Below are 19,108 nucleotides of genomic sequence, written 5' to 3' on the forward strand. Positions count from 1 at the left end.
AGAGCGGGCGTCCTCAGCACGACCAATGGCCCCGGTCACCCCTGCTCCTGGGCATGGCTGGCGGGGGTGCAGAGGAGGCTGACGAGGTCCTCGCCCCCCGCCCACAGGTTCAGTCCCCACCGTCACCACCGTGTGTGTGCACGAGTTCTGCCTCTGGTCCGACTGGTATGACAGCGGTCCCCCGGAGCCCGGCATGGCGGGCGGAGACTTCGAGACGTTTGTGAACCTCAGGCAGAGGGGCTACGAGGTGTGCCTGGCCCCGGTGAGCGTTGAGTGCCGGGCACGGCGACTCCCCGACACCCCGCTACTGCAGCTGGGCCAGAAGGTGGAGTGCGATGTGGCCCGGGGGCTGACCTGCTTCAACAGCGAGCAGAGCCCCCCACTCTGCCATGACTATGAGCTGAGGGTCCTCTGCTGCAGCTACCTGCCCTGTGGCTCCTCCCCTGGGGCCACAACCACGGCCCTTGGCACCACCACCTCCCCCGGGGCCACCACCACCTCCTCCGGGACCACGACCACGGCCCCCGGGGCCACCACCACCCCTGGGGTCACCACCACCTCCCCTGGGACTACGACCATGGTCCCCGGGGCCACCACCACCTCCTCTGGGACCACGACCATGGCCCCCGGGGCCACCACCACCTCCTCTGGGACCACGACCACGGCCCCCGGGGCCACCACCACCTCCTCTGGGACCACGACCACGGCCCCCGGGGCCACCACCACCTCCTCTGGGACTACGACCATGGTCCCCGGGGCCACCACCACCCATGGGGTCACCACCACCTCCCCTGGGACTACGACCATAGTCCCCGGGGCCACCACCACCTCCTCTGGGACCACGACCACGGCCCCCGGGGCCACCACCACCTCCTCTGGGACCATGACCATGGCCCCCGGGGCCACCACCACCTCCTCTGGGACCACGACCACGGCCCCCGGGGCCACCACCACCCCTGGGGTCACCACCACCTCCCCTGGGACTACGACCATGGTCCCCGGGGCCACTACCTACCCCCGAGCCACCACCCGGCAGCCACCGGCCAGGTCCACCCCAGCCACGGAGACCCCGCCAGCGGAGACCACCGTGACAGGGACCTGGGCATCGAGCAGCCCCCCGCCCTTGGCCACCACCTCCTGCCAGCCCCGGTGTCAGTGGACGGAGTGGTTCGATGAGGACTACCCCAAGTCTGAGGAGGCCGGGGGGGACGTCGAGTCGTACGACAAGATCAGGAGCGCAGGAGGGGCCGTGTGCGAGCAGCCTGTGGACATCGAGTGCCAGGCCGAGAACTTCCCCGGCAGGAGTGCCAAGGAGCTGGGCCAGCGCGTGCACTGCGACGTCAGTTTTGGCCTCGTGTGCAGGAACGAGGAGCAGGTCGGCCTGTTCAAGATGTGCTATAACTACAGAATCCGCGTGTTGTGCTGCCGCCAAGACCACTGCGCAGAGCCCACCTCCGGGACACAGACACTGGCCACCGCGCAGACCACAGGCGGCCTCTCTAGGGGGACCCCACAAACACACACGATTCCCACAGCGACGGGAGTGGAGGCCACAACAGGCACTGTCCCCGCCGGCCCCCCGTCCAGCCCACGCACGGAGATGCGCACGACTACAGCTAGAACGTCGCGGGGAACCCTGGGAACGGCCACGACGGGGGCCACCCCCAGCCAGAGCGCGGCTGGCTGTCAGCCCCAGTGCGAGTGGACAGACTGGTTTGACACGGACTTCCCAACCTCAGGAGTCGAGGGCGGGGACCTGGAGACCTTGGACAACATCAGGGCCGCGGGGGGCGCGCTGTGCGAGGAGCCCCAGAAGATTGAGTGTCGTGCAGAGAACTACCCCGAGGTCAGCATCGACCAGATCGGGCAGGTGCTCAGCTGTGACCTGCACACGGGGTTGGTCTGCAAGAACCAGGACCAGAAGGGGCCTTTCAACATGTGCTTCAACTACAATATCCGTGTGCTCTGCTGCCACCCGAACCCACACTGCCCCAGCACCCCCGCCCCTGGGGGCTCCACATCTCTGGGGCAAGAAGCCACAACCACAGCGTCCACCCAGACCCATGCCTCTTCCCCTGGGACCACCCATGGGGTTTCCGTCTCCACCACCCAGATCCTTCCTTCCCCTGTCAGGACCACAGAGAGGGTCTCCAGCCCGGGTCCTTCTGCTTCCCCGGGGACCCCGACCACCACCACCACCAAGCCCACCTCACCCCGTGCACCCACCACGGTCCCCGAGGTGACCCCCAGCCCATGGACCTCCCCCGGGTCCCCGCCCAGCACGGCCCCCTTCGGGACCACGCTGCTCTCCACGCCTTTGCCGCCCCGCTCCACCACGCACACCCTGGCCACCTCGTCCTCCTCGGGCTGCAGCCCACGGTGCACGTGGACAGACTGGTTCGATGAGGACTACCCCACGCCAGGCCTGGACGGCGGGGACTTCGAGACCTTCTCGGTTTTCCGCTCAGCGGGCCACGACTTCTGCCAGCGCCCCCAGGACATCCAGTGCCGCTCGGAGAGGGCGCCGCACGCGCGTCTGGAGGACCTGGGGCAGGTGGTGCAGTGCAACGTGAGCTTCGGGCTGGTGTGTCGCAACCGGGAGCAGCCGGGACCCCTGCGCTACTGTGACAATTACCACGTACGCGTGCTCTGCTGCGAGGACGACGGCCGCTGCGCCAGTCCCACCGCCCCCGAGCCCACCACCCCGTCCCCGGGGACGCCCGCCACCAGGGCCACCACTGCCTTCCACTCCGCGCCCGTCATCCGCATCTCCACAGCCTCCACACTCAGCCCCCACGGCAGTGAGTCCCCACCCTGGCAGCCCGAGACCTCGCCTGGACTCCCAGGAGTCATGCCCAGCACGGGGGCAGGCCCCAGAGCCTCCCTGTCGCCCCCCGCGCCCGAGACCACCAGCTCCATGCCTGGCACCACCTTGGGCCTCTCCACAGCCGCCTCCAGGGCCACAGTGCCTGTGGGTAAGACCGAGACATCCCTACCTGTGACCTCCAGCCACACACAGACCCCCATGTCCCCCGTGGCCAGGTCCACGGCCTGCGAGCCCCGCTGTGCCTGGACAGACTGGCTGGACGAGAGCTACCCGGTGCCGGGGGCCTCTGGTGGGGACTTCGAGACCTACGCCAACCTCCGGGCCGCGGGCAAAGCCATCTGCCAGCGGCCGCGGGCACTGCAGTGCCGGGCGGAGGCGCAGCCGGAGACACCACTGCAGGAGCTGGGCCAGGCGGTTCGGTGTAGCCTGGAGGACGGCCTGGTGTGCCGCAACGAGGACCAGGCCGGCCCGTTCCACATGTGCCTCAACTACCAGGTGCGTGTGCTCTGCTGCGAGGATGACGGCCGCTGCGCCAGCACCGTGGCCACAACCGCACTCAGCTCGCGGGGCACCGGCCCGGGGCCGACCCCCGTGCCGCCCACGAGCACCATGGTCCCTAGTCCTCCAGCCCCCAGCACCGGCCGGACCACGGCCACCACCACGTGCCTGCCTACTTGCCACTGGACCGACTGGCTGGACAGTGACCAGCCCCGGCCGGGCCGCTACGGGGGTGACATCGAGACCTACTACCACATCCAGGACGCGGGCGGTCAGCTTTGTGCAGAGCCCGAGGCCATCGAGTGCCAGGCTGAGCTCTACCCAGACGTGCCCTGGGGGCAGCTGGGTCAGGATGTGCGCTGTGACGTGAGCTACGGCCTCATCTGCAGGAATAACTGGCAAACGGGGGGCCACACCTGCCTCAACTACCGTGTGCGGGTACTGTGCTGTGAGAGCCCCAGCCGCTGCGCCACACAGTCCCCCACGGAGCCGGCCGCCACCAGCAGCTCCAGCACACGACTAAGGTCATCGGGGGTCACTGGGCTGCGGACCACGGCCACCCACCCGTCCTCCCCTGAGACCACGCTGGGGGTCACTGGCCCCACCTCCCAGGCAGGCCCCTCTTCCCCTGGGACCACCCGTGTTGTTCCTGTCTCCACCACCCAGCTCTCTCCTTCCTCCCCCAGGACCACCCAGACAGGACCCTCTTCCCCTGGGACCACCCATGGGGTTCCTGTCTCCACCACCAAGATCTCTCCTTCCTCCCCCAGGACCACCCAGACAGGACCCTCTTCCCCTGGGACCACCCATGGGGTTTCTGTCTCCACCACCCAGATCTCTCCTTCCTCCCCCAGGACCACCCAGACAGGACCCTCTTCCCCTGGGACCACCCATGGGGTTCCTGTCTCCACCACCAAGATCTCTCCTTCCTCCCCCAGGACCACCCAAACAGGCCAGTCTTCCCCTGGGACCACTCATGGGGTTTCTGTCTCCACCACCCAGATCTCTCCTTCCTCCCCCAGGACCACCCAGACAGGACCGTCTTCCCCTGGGACCACCCATGGGGTTCCTGTCTCCACCACCCAGATCTCTCCTTCCTCCCCCAGGACCACCCAGACAGGACCCTCTTCCCCTGGGACCACTCATGGGGTTTCTGTCTCCACCACCCAGATCTCTCCTTCCTCCCCCAGGACCACCCAGACAGGACCCTCTTCCCCTGGGACCACCCATGGGGTTCCTGTCTCCACCACCCAGATCTCTCCTTCCTCCCCCAGGACCACCCAGACAGGACCCTCTTCCCCTGGGACCACTCATGGGGTTTCTGTCTCCACCACCCAGATCTCTCCTTCCTCCCCCAGGACCACCCAGACAGGACCCTCTTCCCCTGGGACCACTCATGGGGTTCCTGTCTCCACCACCCAGATCTCTCCTTCCTCCCCCAGGACCACCCAGACAGGACCCTCTTCCCCTGGGACCACTCATGGGGTTTCTGTCTCCACCACCCAGATCTCTCCTTCCTCCCCCAGGACCACCCAGACAGGACCCTCTTCCCCTGGGACCACCCATGGGGTTCCTGTCTCCACCACCAAGATCTCTCCTTCCTCCCCCAGGACCACCCAGACAGGACCCTCTTCCCCTGGGACCACCCATGGGGTTTCTGTCTCCACCACCAAGATCTCTCCTTCCTCCCCCAGGACCACCCAGACAGGACCCTCTTCCCCTGGGACCACCCATGGGGTTCCTGTCTCCACCACCCAGATCTCTCCTTCCTCCCCCAGGACCCAAACAGGCCAGTCTTCCCCTGGGATCACTCATGGGGTTTCTGTCTCCACCACCCAGATCTCTCCTTCCTCCCCCAGGACCACCCAGACAGGACCCTCTTCCCCTGGGACCACCCATGGGGTCCCTGTGTCCACCACTAGCACCAGCATAGGCCAAACATCATCGGGAGTCCTTAAGCTGAGGACCACGACCACCCACCCCACCTCCCCTGAGACCTCACAGAGATACACTGTCGCCACTACACAGACCCTTCCTTCCTCTCCCAGGACCACCCAGACAGGCCAGTCTTCCCCTGGGACCACCCATGGGGTTTCTGTCTCCACCACCCAGATTTCTCCTTCCTTCCCCAGGACCACCCAGACAGGCCAGTCTTCCCCTGGGACCACCCATGGGGTTTCTGTCTCCACCACCCAGATCTCTCCTTCCTCCCCCAGGACCACCCAGACAGGCCAGTCTTCCCCTGGGACCACCCATGGAGTTCCTGTCCCTACCAGCAGCACCAGCATAGGCCAAACATCATCGGAAGTCCTTAGGCTGAGGACCACGACCACCCACCCCACCTCCCCTGAGACCACACAGAGATACACTGTCCCCACTACCCAGACCCGCCCTTCCTCCCCCAGGACCACCCAGACAGGACCCTCTTCCCCTGGGACCACCCATGGGGTTCCTGTCTCCACCACCAAGATCTCTCCTTCCTCCCCTAGGACCACCCAGACAGGACCCTATTCCCCTGGGACCACTCATGGGGTTTCTGTCTCCACCACCCAGATCTCTCCTTCCTCCCCCAGGACCACCCAGACAGGACCCTCTTCCCCTGGGACCACTCATGAGGTTTCTGTCTCCACCACCCAGATCTCTCCTTCCTCCCCCAGGACCACCCAGACAGGACCCTCTTCCCCTGGGACCACTCATGGGGTTCCTGTCTCCACCACCAAGATCTCTCCTTCCTCCCCCAGGACCACCCAGACAGGACCCTCTTCCCCTGGGACCACCCATGGGGTTCCTGTCTCCACCACCCAGATCTCTCCTTCCTCCCCCAGGACCACCCAAACAGGCCAGTCTTCCCCTGGGACCACTCATGGGGTTTCTGTCTCCACCACCCAGATCTCTCCTTCCTCCCCCAGGACCACCCAGACAGGACCCTCTTCCCCTGGGACCACCCATGGGGTTTCTGTCTCCACCACCAAGATCTCTCCTTCCTCCCCCAGGACCACCCAGACAGGCCAGTCTTCCCCTGGGACCACCCATGGAGTTCCTGTCCCTACCAGCAGCACCAGCATAGGCCAAACATCATCAGAAGTCCTTAGGCTGAGGACCACGACCACCCACCCCACCTCCCCTGAGACCACACAGAGATACACTGTCCCCACTACCCAGACCCGCCCTTCCTCCCCCAAGACCACCCAAACAGGACCCTCTTCCCCTGGGACCACCCATGGGGTTCCTGTCTCCACCACCAAGATCTCTCCTTCCTCCCCTAGGACCACCCAGACAGGACCCTATTCCCCTGGGACCACTCATGGGGTTTCTGTCTCCACCACCCAGATCTCTCCTTCCTCCCCCAGGACCACCCAGACAGGACCCTCTTCCCCTGGGACCACTCATGGGGTTTCTGTCTCCACCACCAAGATCTCTCCTTCCTCCCCCAGGACCACCCAGACAGGACCCTCTTCCCCTGGGACCACCCATGGGGTTCCTGTCTCCACCACCAAGATCTCTCCTTCCTCCCCCAGGACCACCCAGACAGGACCCTCTTCCCCTGGGACCACCCATGGGGTTCCTGTCTCCACCACCCAGATCTCTCCTTCCTCCCCCAGGACCACCCAAACAGGCCAGTCTTCCCCTGGGACCACTCATGGGGTTTCTGTCTCCACCACCCAGATCTCTCCTTCCTCCCCCAGGACCACCCAGACAGGACCCTCTTCCCCTGGGACCACCCATGGGGTTTCTGTCTCCACCACCAAGATCTCTCCTTCTTCCCGTAGGACCACCCAGACACGACCCTCTTCCCCTGGGACCACCCATGGGGTTCCTGTCTCCACCACCCAGATCTCTCCTTCCTCTCCCAGGACCACCCAGACAGGCCAGTCTTCCCCTGGGACCACCCATGGGGTTTCTGTCTCCACCACCCAGATCTCTCCTTCCTCCCTCAAGATGACCCAGACAGGACCGTCTTCCCCTGGGACCACCCATGGGGTTCCTGTGTCCACCACCCAGATCTCTCCTTCCTCCCCCAGGACCACCCAGACAGGACCCTCTTCCCCTGGGACCACTCATGGGGTTTCTGTCTCCACCACCCAGATCTCTCCTTCCACCCCCAGGACCACCCAGACAGGACCATCTTCCCCTGAGACCACCCATGGGGTTTCTGTCTCCACCACCCAGATCTCTCCTTCCTCCCCCAGGACTACCCAGACAGGACCATCTTCCCCAGGGACCACCCATGGGGTTTCTGTCTCCACCACCCAGATCTCTCCTTCCTCCCCCAGGACCACCCAGACAGGACCCTCTTCCCCTGGGACCACCCATGGGGTTTCTGTCTCCACCACCCAGATCTCTCCTTCCTCCCCCAGGACCACCCAGACAGGACCCTCTTCCCCTGGGACCACCCATGGGGTCCCTGTGTCCACCACTAGCACCAGCATAGGCCAAACATCATCGGGAGTCCTTAAGCTGAGGACCACGACCACCCACCCCACCTCCCCTGAGACCTCACAGAGATACACTGTCGCCACTACCCAGACCCTTCCTTCCTCTCCCAGGACCACCCAGACAGGCCAGTCTTCCCCTGGGACCACTCATGGGGTTTCTGTCTCCACCACCCAGATTTCTCCCTCCTCCCCCAGGACCACCCAGACAGGACCCTCTTCCCCTGGGACCACCCATGGGGTTTCCGTCTCCACCACCCAGATCCTTCCTTCCCCTGTCAGGACCACAGAGAGGGTCTCCAGCCCGGGTCCTTCTGCTTCCCCGGGGACCCCGACCACCACCACCACCAAGCCCACCTCACCCCGTGCACCCACCACGGTCCCCGAGGTGACCCCCAGCCCGTGGACCTCCCCCGGGTCCCCGCCCAGCACGGCCCCCTTCGGGACCACGCTGCTCTCCACACCTTTGCCGCCCCGCTCCACCACGCACACCCTGGCCACCTCGTCCTCCTCGGGCTGCAGCCCACGGTGCACGTGGACAGACTGGTTCGACGAGGACTACCCCATCCCGGGCCTGGACGGCGGGGACTTCGAGACCTTCTCGGTTTTCCGCTCAGCGGGCCACGACTTCTGCCAGCGCCCCCAGGACATCCAGTGCCGCTCGGAGAGGGCGCCGCACGCGCGTCTGGAGGACCTGGGGCAGGTGGTGCAGTGCAACGTGAGCTTCGGGCTGGTGTGTCGCAACCGGGAGCAGTCGGGACCCCTGCGCTACTGTGACAATTACCACGTACGCGTGCTCTGCTGCGAGGACGACGGCCGCTGCGCCAGCCCCACCGCCCCCGAGCCCACCACCCCGTCCCTGGGGACGCCCGTGCTGGAGACCACCAGCTCTCCGCCCGGCACCACCTTGGGCTTCTCCACGGCCGCCTCCAGGGCCTCGGCACCCCACACCTTGCCGCCAGTGACAGTGAGCACCTCGTCCATGTCCATCCTTACCGCCCCGGGGTCCCCCGTGTCTCCCAGCTGGAACCTCACCACCCGCTGCCTCTGCCGGGCGCTGGGGCAGCTCTTCTCCCCTGGTGAGTGCAGGAGCCGAGTCCCCCCCGACCCCACCCCGGGCACTCCACTGCTGAGACTTGTGGGTCCACCCTGTGCCTCCTGAGCTATCCAGAGCTGACCCCGCTGCGTCATCTTGGTGACTGTCTCCTCACAGGAGAAGTCATCTACAACAAGACGGACAGTGCGGGCTGCTCCTTCTACGCCGTCTGCAACCGGCACTGTGACATTGACCGCTTCCAGGATGCCTGCCCTACATCCTCGCCCCCGGAGGCCTCCTCGCCCCCGGAGGCCTCCTCGACCCCAGCGGCCTCGCCCTCCCAGCCTCAGGGCTGCGACCTCATCATCCCTCCCCGACAGGTGCACCTCCTGCCCACGGCCCAGCTGGCCCGGGTCCTTGTGGCCCCCTTGAGCCCTCTGCGGGTAGCTCTGGCTGGAGGGTGGCACTCAGGGTTGGGGCCGGGACGGCGCTGCGGGAGGCTGGGATGCAGGGCCGTGCCCGGGGCAGGGAGGGCCCTGGGGCCGTGGCAGGGCTGGGGGGCGGGTTCCGTGGTCCCAGCTGGTGAGCACTGCGCCCTTCTCTCCCAGGTGAACGAGTCCTGGACCCTGCCAGACTGCACGGTGGCTCGGTGTGAGGGCCACAACCGTGTGGTCCTGCTGGGGCAGAAGCCGGTGGCCAGCATCCACTGCGTGAACGGACACCCGCCGGTCAGAGTGTCGCAGGACAACGAGCCGTGTGACTTCCACTTTGAGTGCGAGTGTAAGTCTGGGCATGGTGAGGGCGGCCGCTGCGGGCGGAGGGCACCGGGGGACTCGCCGGGGGCCAGAGCTGCGGTGCACAGCGCCAGCCAGAGACGGTGACACGTGCCACAGCCGGGGGACGGCCCAGGTTTGCGGAGCCCACGAGCACGGCAGCCTCTGTGGCTGGACAGGGGCGCTGGGTTGGGGGGCTGTGACCCTCCGGATTCCTGAGTGTCCTCCTGGAGCTTCCGTGGGGAGCGCTTCCGGCCCAGCCCCCGGACGGCGTGGGGCTTGGTTTCCCGGAGGAAGCAAGGGCCACACCCGGGGGTCAAAACACCAGCAGGGACCGACTGTCCCTCCAGAGGCTGCAGGGCAGCCTTCCTGCCTTCCCAGCTTTGGGGCTCCAGGCGTCCCAGGGCTTGCGGCCGCTCCGCTCTTGCAAGAAAACCTGTCACTAGGTTAGGGCCGCCTGGGTCATCCAAGACGGTGTCAGCCTGACGTCCTTAACCTACTGACAGACATGAAGGTCTTTTCCCAGACGAGGGCACATTCTCGGGGTCTGGGTGGGGCTGGGGACTTGCCTTGGTGGCCACCATGCAACCCACTCCAGCCCCTTTTATAAAAAAGGCAAATGGGGCCCAGGGCGGCTGGGGGGCTCCCCTGAGGTGGCTGTTTGGGGTGGCGCCGGGTGAGGGGACCATCCACACCCCACAGGCTCCTGCAGCGGCTGGGGGGGCTCCCGCTACACCACCTTCGACGGCACGTCCTACTCCTTCGAGGACAACTGCACCCACGTGCTCATGAAGGAGATCCGCCCGCGCTATGGGAACCTCAGCGTCTCCATGAGCAGCTACTACTGCGGGGCCGCCGCCGCCCCCGCCGCCTGCCCCCGCGCCCTCAGCGTCCACTACAAGTCCATGGAGGTCACCCTCACCACCCGCACCGGCGCCCGTGGGCAGGAGCAGAGCCTGGTGAGCGGCCCTGTCCCGGCATCACCAGAGAGGGCCTGCGGGCGGCGGGGGCGGCTCCCAGAGGCCCCTCAGGCAGGGCCAAGGGCACGTGCGATGCCTCGGGACCCCAACATGGCCGGCTGGGACCCCTGGCTCCAAGGGGAGCATCTGCCCTTTGGGGGAGGGGTGCCCCAGCACCCCGTCACAGATCCCCCAACATGTCCCCAGATTCTGTTCGACCAAGTGCAAGTGGGCTCGGGCTTCAGCAAGGACGGCGTGCGTGTGTCGGTGACCGGCGCGACCACCATGAGCGTCGACATCCCCGCGGCTGGTGTGAACGTCGCCTTCGACGGGCAGGTCTTCCACATCCAGCTGTCCTACGGCCGTTTCAGCCACAACACCGAGGGCCAGTGCGGTGAGCGGGTCCCGGGACGCCTGAGCCACGGCTGCTCGGCACGGGGGGGCAGGGGGAGGAGGGGAGGGGCGGAGGGGTGACCCTTGTCCTGCCGGCCAGGCACCTGCACCAACAGCCAGACAGACGACTGCCGCCGGCCAGACGGCACCATGGCCGCCACCTGCCAAGACATGGCCCACCACTGGCTGGTCCCCGAGAGCGGCCAGGAGGGCTGCTCTGTGCCTACCCGCCCGCCCCCGACGGCCAGGACCTCGCCCTCCGCGCCCATCACGCCCGCCTCCTCCCCGTGCCCCCCCACGCCCCTCTGCGAGCTGCTGCGGAGCCCGTGAGTCACCCCTGAGGGCCTGGCGTGTGTGGGGTGGCCGCCCGCCCCGCCCCGGCCTCTGACCGCCCCTTCCCGCAGGCTCTTCGCGGAGTGCCGCGCCCTCATCCCCCCCGACCCGTTCGTCAGCTCCTGCGTCCGTGACGGCTGCCGGGCCGACGGCCCCCACGCGCCCTGCCGGAGCCTGGAGGCCTACGCGGCGCTCTGCCGTGCCCGGGGCGTGTGCAGCGACTGGCGGAACGCCACCAACGGGCTGTGCGGTGAGTCGGGGCGGCCCCGGGGGCTTCGGCCTCCTCGGCCCACCTGACTCCAGGGTCTGTGTCCCCAGACTTCCCCTGCCCGCCCGACAAGGTGTACCAGCCGTGTGGCCCCGCACAGCCCGCGTCCTGCGACTCCAGGTAAAGCCTGCCTGAGGGTCTGGGGCAGGCCGGGAGGGCGTGCGACCCCCCAGCCTCAGGACCTTGGGGCTTTCTGCCCCGCCCCCACCCCCACCCCCGACTCCAGGCCCTGGGCAGCGGGTCTGCCCCAGTCCTCTGCCATGCCCTCTGCCCTTCCCCCTCGGGCGGCCACTTCTACAGATCGGGGGTCCCAGGCACGCACACCTTGCCTTGCAGGAGCCAGAGCGGAGCGGGCAAGGGGCTGGCGGAAGGCTGCTTCTGCCCCGACGGGCTCACCCTCTTCAACACGCACACGGACGTCTGCGTGCGCGCGTGCGGTGAGCGCCAGCCACGGAGGCCCCGCCGGAGCTGCCGCAGAGCTGGGGGCGGGCGGGCGGGGTGGGGGAGGCCCAGGCCAGGAGCCACCCCCCTCGGGCGCTCGCACTCCCGGCCCGGCGCCCAACCTGAGGGTGCTGTGTGGCCACGACATGGGGTCCTTGGCAGGAAGAAGGGCCCTGGCCAGGGGTGGGGCAGCTGGGCTGCAAGGACAGGTCCCAGGGCCCGTGGTCTCTGCCCGCTGGGTCTGGGACCCCAGCAACCATGCCCACTGACCCCCTTTCTTCTTCCCTTCCAGCCTGTGTGGGACCAGATGGGTTTCCCAAATCCGTGAGTGTTCTGCCCCCTAGCCCGAGCAGAGGGAGGGAGGGCCCTATCTCTGGGCAGCCTGCTCTGCCCGGGCAGCCCCTGTGGGGGACTGGGGTGGGGTACCCCGGTGTGAGACACGTCCCTGTCACGGGGTCTGCGCCAGCGACGGCAGCTTGAGTGGGAGGCCGAGAACCGACCAGGCCACGCTGAGGGCGGGAGCCTTCCCTGCTGCCGGATGTGGCCCCGGAGGCCAGGGACGGGTCCAGGAGTCTCCAGGGACCCCCACTGCTCTGTTCCAGCCTGGGGAGCGGTGGGTCAGCAACTGCCAGGCCTGCCTGTGCCACGAGGGCACCATGTCAGTGCAGTGCGCCCCTGTGCCGTGCGAGCCCCAGGAGCGGCCCCCGCAGTGCGGACGGGCTGGCTTTGTGATGGAGACCAGGCCTCTGGCCAACAACTCCTGCTGTCTGGAGACGCTGTGCGGTGAGCCCTGGGTCCCGCCCCCCGGCTGGAGGGTGGCCGGGGGAGAAGGAGGGGCCTGCAGGGCCGAGGATGGGCTGCCGCCGACCTCCAGTGTGCCGTGGTACAGTAAGGGGACCCAGCGGGGACACAGAAGGCTCAAATCTGACGCACCCCGATTCCCCCACAGTCTGCAACACAACCACGTGTCCCCAGAGCTCACCCAGATGCGGGCCAGGAGAGGAACTGACTCGCACCCAGGAGGAGGGTGACTGCTGCCCCACCTTCACCTGCCGTGAGTGGGGCCGGGAGCTCGGGGCTGCGGGAGGGTCGGAGTCCTTCCTCCCCACCAGCCGGGCGGGTGCTCAGCCCCCCTTTCCTTCCAGGACCTCTGCTGTGTTACTACAACCAAACCGCCTTTGGGGTAAGGGCTCAGCACCCGGGTGGCTGAGTGGGATGGGTGGCCGTTGCGGGGGGGCAGGCTCAGCTCAGCCACAGGGGACCTCCACCCCTCATCTGCACGGGCCAGGCCCCACCTGCGCCCTCCTTCAGGACGGTGGAGAAGCGTGTGGGGGCTCCAGGCCCTTTCGAGCCACGTGGGGACACGGGCGAGGGGGACACGGGGACAGCCCTGTCTATCGCGCGCCTGGTGGACTGTTGGCTGCCCCCGGGAAGTTAGCTTCGGGTGTTCCAGGAGCTCCCTCGAGACAAGACTGTTGGGGTGAGACCGTGCCCTCCCAGCCCCTCCAGCCGGCCTGGGGTCCTGCCTCTGCCCGGGTCTGTGCTCAGCCGGGGGCACAAGCATAATTCCATCTGAAGAAGAAAGAACCCGTTCTCTGGAGGCCTCCCCTCCCCCAGCCCACCCAGCGGCAGGGAGGGGTCCTGGCCCTTGGGCCCCCGCCACTGTCTCAGTGTCACGTCCACTCTCCCCGTCCACTGCAGATTGGGGCAACCTTCCCATCGGTCACTCCCTGCCACACATGCACCTGCCTGTCTGGGGACACCCAGGGCCCAGTCGTGCAGTGTGAGGAGGACACCTGTAATACTACCTGCCCCCAGGTAAGCCCTCCTGGGCACACCCAGCCCTGGGCAGGGACATGGCTTTGCAGGGGTGGGGGGCTGCCAAGGAGGTTGCTGGACTCTTAGGGTGTGGATGGGAGGGCAGGGGGGCTGGGGGGCAGGGCCGGGGGTACTGACGGAACCAACCCCTCAGGGCTCCGAGTACCGGAAGGTGGACGGACGGTGCTGTGGGGACTGTGTGCAGATGGCCTGTCCCATGGAGGACGGCCAGCTGGTCCAGGTAAGAGGGGGTTCGCTCTCAGCCCCTCAGCCCGGCACCCCTTCCCTTTGGCCCGTCTCTGCGAGCCTCCACCCCACCCCCCACACTGTGTTGCAGCCCAACGAGACCTGGGTCAACAGCCTGGTGGACAACTGCACCGAGTACCGCTGCGAGGTCAGGAATGGGCTCCCCGTGCTCATCCGGGGGGCCACGCCCTGTGCCAACGTGTCCAGCTGCCAGGTGTGTCCTGCCGCTCGGCTGCCCCACGGCAGAGGCCCCTCCCGGCACACCCCAGTTTCTCGGCCAGAGCCCCCACCGTCTCGGAGGCCGCGCCCACAGCGCCTCCCCTGGGAGGCCCCGTCCTCCCCAGACCCCCCCTGCAGGCACCCCGCTGCCTCGGAGGCCGCGCCCACCCAGAGCCCCCGCCCCGCCCCCAGCCCGCCCTCTCTCTCCCCCTCCCCCTTCAGGGCATCCTCAGGAAAACGGGCTGCTGCTTCTCCTGTGAGGAAGTGGGTAAGTTGAGGCTGGCCTACCTGCTCTCCAAGCCCCAAGCTGCCCCTGGCCCCGGGGACCCCACCCTGAGCGCGGGGCTCGGCAGGGTGGCGTGGGGGGGGCGGCCCTGGCTCGGGGTCCTCAGAGGTGTCCTCCCGCACCGCCCCCGCCTTTCCTCTGTCCGCCCAGACAAGTGCCAGGTCCACGTCAAGAGGACCACCCTGACACACCAGGGCTGCGCCACCCAGGCCCCGGTCAACGTCACGTTCTGCGGGGGCTCATGCCCTGGACTGTCCAAGTGAGCGCGAGCCCTGCGCCCCTTCTGGGACGCCCCTCCCCGCCCCACACTGCCCTGGCTTCAGCCAGGTGTGAGCAGTGGGCGCGGAGAGCAGGGGGACGGTGGGGGGCTGGCTCAAGACCAGGGTGGGTTCCTCCCGGGGGGAAGAGGGTCCTGCCCGGGTCAGCAAGTTCCATGAGCGGTTCCAAGACGAGACGGAGCCTGGCGGGGGAAGGTGGGAGCTCAGTGACCCCGAGCCCTGCCCCAGGCCAGGTCAGACACGCCCCTAGTGCTCTGAGGATGAGCTCGGGGCTGCCCGGAGCAGGTGGGGGCCATCGGCCCTAGCCCCCCCGGGAGGCCAGGAGCTTGGGGGCTGGGGCTGGACCGGGCGGGTCCTGACGGCGGCCATGCGCCTGCAGGTACTCCGTGGAGGCCCAGGCTATGGAGCGCCAGTGCACCTGCTGCCAGGAGACAGGGGTTCACGAGGAGGTGGTGACCCTGCGGTGTCCCGACGGGACGGCCATCCGCCGCACCTACACCCACGTGGACAAGTGCAGTTGTGCCCCGGCCTGTGTCCGATCGCCTGAGGCGCCCGAGGGCAGCACCCCCATCCTCCTGACCTAGGGGTCCACCACTGTCCGTTGCCATTCTGACCCCCTCCCGCCAGCCCCCACCCCCCCAGTCTGGAGCCAGGACACGTACCACCCAGCCACGGAGAGCTCGGCCAGCTGCGGGAGCCCAGGCACAGCTGTCACCTGGGCCCTCGCGGGACCTGTGCCTTGGGGGTGACCTCGGAGGGTGATGGCACAGTGAGGACCTGCTTGACAAGGGCTCCGGGAGGGGGCCTTGCCCTCAGAGCCCCTCCAGCACGTCTTGGCCACTGTCTGGCCGTCAGGACCTGCCCCTCACCTGAGACAAGTGTCTGCACTGCCCGGACTCACCCCTTCTTCGTGCCAGGAGGATGCCTGGAGCCACCGTGCCCCCCGCTGCGGCAGGTTCCTGCTGGCGGGATGTGGCTGGGGCCTGTCCAGCGGCCGCCAGCTGCCTCCAGGGAGCAGCGTCAGGTCCAGCGTCGGGTCGGGGGGCTGGCTGTCCACGCCCACGTCTGAACCTGGGCCTGGGGTGACCATGGCTGCTGGGAGGCAGGCCAGGGAGGGGTCGGTGCCCCCCAGCACTCCCTCTGCCCACCCTGCCCCCACCCTGCAAATAAACACTGAGCATCGTGTACAGTTCTTGGTCCTGGTGTCTTTTCTGCCCACAGAGTCCCCTGGGCGTCTCCTCCATCAGGCTGTGCAGCACCTCCAGGGTTCGTGTGCCCCTCCCCCCGGGAGGGACAGGTGGGATGAGGGGCCCGGAGGCCCTCAGGGTCTGTCTCAGGCTGTGGGGCACTGGCTGAGGCCGGGGATGAGCCCGGGGCTCGGAAACGACCCTCTCCATGATTTCACACGCAGGGATTTCTAAGGAAGCTGGTTCACTGATGTGGAAAGTTTGGGAACCCCACGGGAGGCACGGCCGCGGCCCAGGTGTGTCCATGCAGGAAGCCGCTGCCTCACAGGCTGGGGGCGCACAGGAGGGGGGGTGCCTGGTGCCGCTCGGGCCCCGGGAGGCTGCCGGCTGCGGCCAACCCTGCTCTCCCTGCCGCGGCTCACACACTGAATTTTCTGCAGGGCACTGGTCCCCCCTCAGCTCGCTCTAGGGCTGGCCGCCTTTCCTCATCTCCCCCAAGGGCGGGGATTTCTCGCCAGAGAGCTCTACGCACACGTGCCGAGGGGCGGGAAGAAGTGGGGAGCAGGTGTGGGGTGTGGCCGACAGGACCCCACACACAGCCCCCGGATGCAGAAGGCTCCCTGGCTTTATGGGCGGGAAGGATGAGACGTGGCCCCAGCGGGGAGGGGCGGCTTTGGTTGCGGCTGCCGCCTGGGGAGGCAAAGGCAATGCCTTTGCTGCTGGGGCGGGGGCTGGGGGGTGCGTGGGGGGGTCTTCTCCCCTCCCCTGAGCCCCATGACCTGCCTCTGCTCTCAGTGTGGTTCCCATCGTGGGGCTGCTGCAGGGGCTGGCGCGGAGCGACTGGGCTCTCTCCAGGCCGCTGTCCGCCTTTCCTACCCGCCCCATGAGGTCTGGGCAGGGCAGGCCACCTGGGACCCGGGCGGGCTGGCGAGGCAGGCCTGCAAACGCGGCTGGTCGCCCCTCCCAGGGCCGCCTTCCGGAAGCTGAGCCTGGGCCTCCCCGTCTGATTTCCTGGGGGCTGTGGCCGCGCCCCCACGGGGTCTTTGTGAAACCAGGTGCCGAACAGCAGCCTTCCCCGACCCCCCGCCGCCCCCCTGCCGCCACCCCCTCCACCCCCCCGCCACATCCCCCCTGCCACATCCCCCCGCCACACACCCCGCCACACACCCCGCCGCCCCCCCGCCACATCCCCCCGCCACACCCCCACCGCCCACCCCGCCACTCCCCCCCGCCACCCCCCCCATTCCCCGGCACCCCCCCCGCCACACACCCCCGCCACCCCCCCGCCACATCCCCCCCAATCCCCCCGCCACACCCCCCGCCACCCCCCCGCCACACCGCCGCACCCCCCGCCACCCCCCCGCCACATCCCCCCACCACATCCCCCGCCACATCCCCCCATCCCCCCGCCACACCCCCCCGCCGCCCCCCGCCCCCCCCGCCGCCCCCGCCACATCCCCCTGCCACACCCCCCGCCACACCCCCCCGCCGCCCCCGCCACACCCCCCCGCTGCCACCCCCTGCCGCCACCCCTGCCACCCCCCCCGCCGTTCCCCGGCACGAGCCGCTCTGCAGACACATGCAGCTCTCACCAAACTCAAATACACTCCTAAGGCCCCGGGAGCACGAGTGTCACGGGCCACGGACTAGGGTGTGCATCCACCACGTGCTGCCCGTGTCCTAGGGGAGCTCTCACCGCCCCGGACGGCACCCCAGGCAACGGGTACCGTTATTTCTCCCGCTTTCCAGAGGGGAAACGGAGGCATGCCATGGTGAAAAGCCTTGCTTCAGCCAGGAGTGAAGCCAGGCCCCGCTGCCCGGGAGAAGGGAACTATAAAACCATCACGGGGCATGAAAACAAGACAGTCACCACACTTCAAATATTTTTTTTTTTAAGATTTTATTTATTTATTTGAGAGAGAGGCAATGAGAGAGAGCATAAGCGAGGAGAAGGTCAGAGGGAGAAGCAGACTCCCCATGGAGCTGGGAGCCTGATGCGGGACTCGATCCCAGGACTCCAGGATCATGACCTGAGCCGAAGGCAGTCGTCCAACCAACTGAGCCACCCAGGTGTCCCTCAAATATTTTTAAGAAGAGATTTCTGGTGTCCAGATGGAGAAGTGGGCGCGTCCTCCCCCACGGGCACAAAATGTGCCGCGATAAAGAGAGAAAGAAATTTGAAAACAGAAGTGCGAAAACAAGAAAGTGAACCCGACAGACAAGCCGGAAGAAGGGAGGTTTGGGGGGTGCGCCAGTGGCGAGCGGGGCCCGTGGCCTCAGGGCGACATCTGGATCCACGCGTGACAACAATGACCTCTCAGAACCGAAGGCACGAGCTCGACCTAGAGTCCTCGGTGAGCGCCCGGGAAGGCCAAGACGGTCACGCGTCCCGGAGGGGAGACCCGAGGGCCGCGAGGCCGAGAAGAGCTCGGAGCTGCCAGGGCGACAGGGCTGTGCGCCTGCGCCAGCGCGACATGGGGACCGGCGCCCAGAGACTGCAGCGGGGCGCCTCCATGGTGCTGAGGGCACAGACCTCGAACGCTGAACTCCACACCCAAGTAAACTATCACTTAAGAATGATAATGAAAAAAAGGCATTTTCAACATGCAAGGACTCAGAACGTGGGCTCACATGACCCTGTGCGAGACACCGGCAAGCCAGCGCCACCTCTCAGGCAGCGACACGCGGCACGCACAAGCTCGCAACTCCAGTGGGCGGAGCCGTCGGTGTTCTCCCTCGCGGCTAGCGCCTCCCGGCCCTAGTTCACAAAACCTTGGGATCGGAAATATGGTCTCCTGGGTTATTTCCTAAAAGCTTGACAATTTTGCCTTCCACCTAACTTTTTTTTATGGGTATAAAATATACATAACATAAAATTTACCATCTTAACCATCTTTAAGTGCACAGATTAGTGGTATAAAATACATTCACACCGTTGTCCGTTCTTCCATCCATCCACCCATCCACCCCCACGATCCCTTTAACTTTGCAAGATGGGGCCTCTATACCCAGGAGGCAGTAACTCCTCATTGTCCCTCCCCGTGGCTCCTAGAAACCACACTCAACTCTCAGTCTCTATGATTTTGGTGAGTCCAGGTAGCTCAAAGGAGTAG

General features: G+C 67.1%; 1 protein-coding gene across 1 annotated transcript in view; it reads left to right on the top strand.

The window, feature by feature from the left end:
- Positions 1–15,392, top strand: part of MUC5B (mucin 5B, oligomeric mucus/gel-forming) — a gene marked incomplete at both ends in the record, with an annotated part of 29,931 nt that extends 14,539 nt beyond the window's left edge. The window contains 20 exons of the mRNA XM_080817865.1: positions 108–3,937; positions 8,021–8,837; positions 8,972–9,237; positions 9,403–9,589; positions 10,270–10,526; positions 10,734–10,920; positions 11,020–11,245; positions 11,324–11,502; positions 11,571–11,640; positions 11,857–11,957; positions 12,254–12,285; positions 12,564–12,744; positions 12,911–13,015; positions 13,107–13,144; positions 13,663–13,779; positions 13,934–14,020; positions 14,117–14,239; positions 14,467–14,512; positions 14,681–14,789; positions 15,188–15,392. Of these exons, the coding sequence (XP_080673991.1) occupies positions 108–3,937; positions 8,021–8,837; positions 8,972–9,237; positions 9,403–9,589; positions 10,270–10,526; positions 10,734–10,920; positions 11,020–11,245; positions 11,324–11,502; positions 11,571–11,640; positions 11,857–11,957; positions 12,254–12,285; positions 12,564–12,744; positions 12,911–13,015; positions 13,107–13,144; positions 13,663–13,779; positions 13,934–14,020; positions 14,117–14,239; positions 14,467–14,512; positions 14,681–14,789; positions 15,188–15,392 (7,163 nt within the window). The remainder of the gene's footprint in view (positions 1–107; positions 3,938–8,020; positions 8,838–8,971; positions 9,238–9,402; positions 9,590–10,269; positions 10,527–10,733; positions 10,921–11,019; positions 11,246–11,323; positions 11,503–11,570; positions 11,641–11,856; positions 11,958–12,253; positions 12,286–12,563; positions 12,745–12,910; positions 13,016–13,106; positions 13,145–13,662; positions 13,780–13,933; positions 14,021–14,116; positions 14,240–14,466; positions 14,513–14,680; positions 14,790–15,187) is intronic.
- Positions 15,393–19,108: the final 3,716 nt, after the last annotated feature.

The sequence above is a fragment of the Martes martes genome (assembly GCF_963455335.1).
Source record: "Martes martes genome assembly, chromosome: 10".
NCBI classification, from domain to species: Eukaryota; Metazoa; Chordata; class Mammalia; order Carnivora; family Mustelidae; genus Martes; species Martes martes.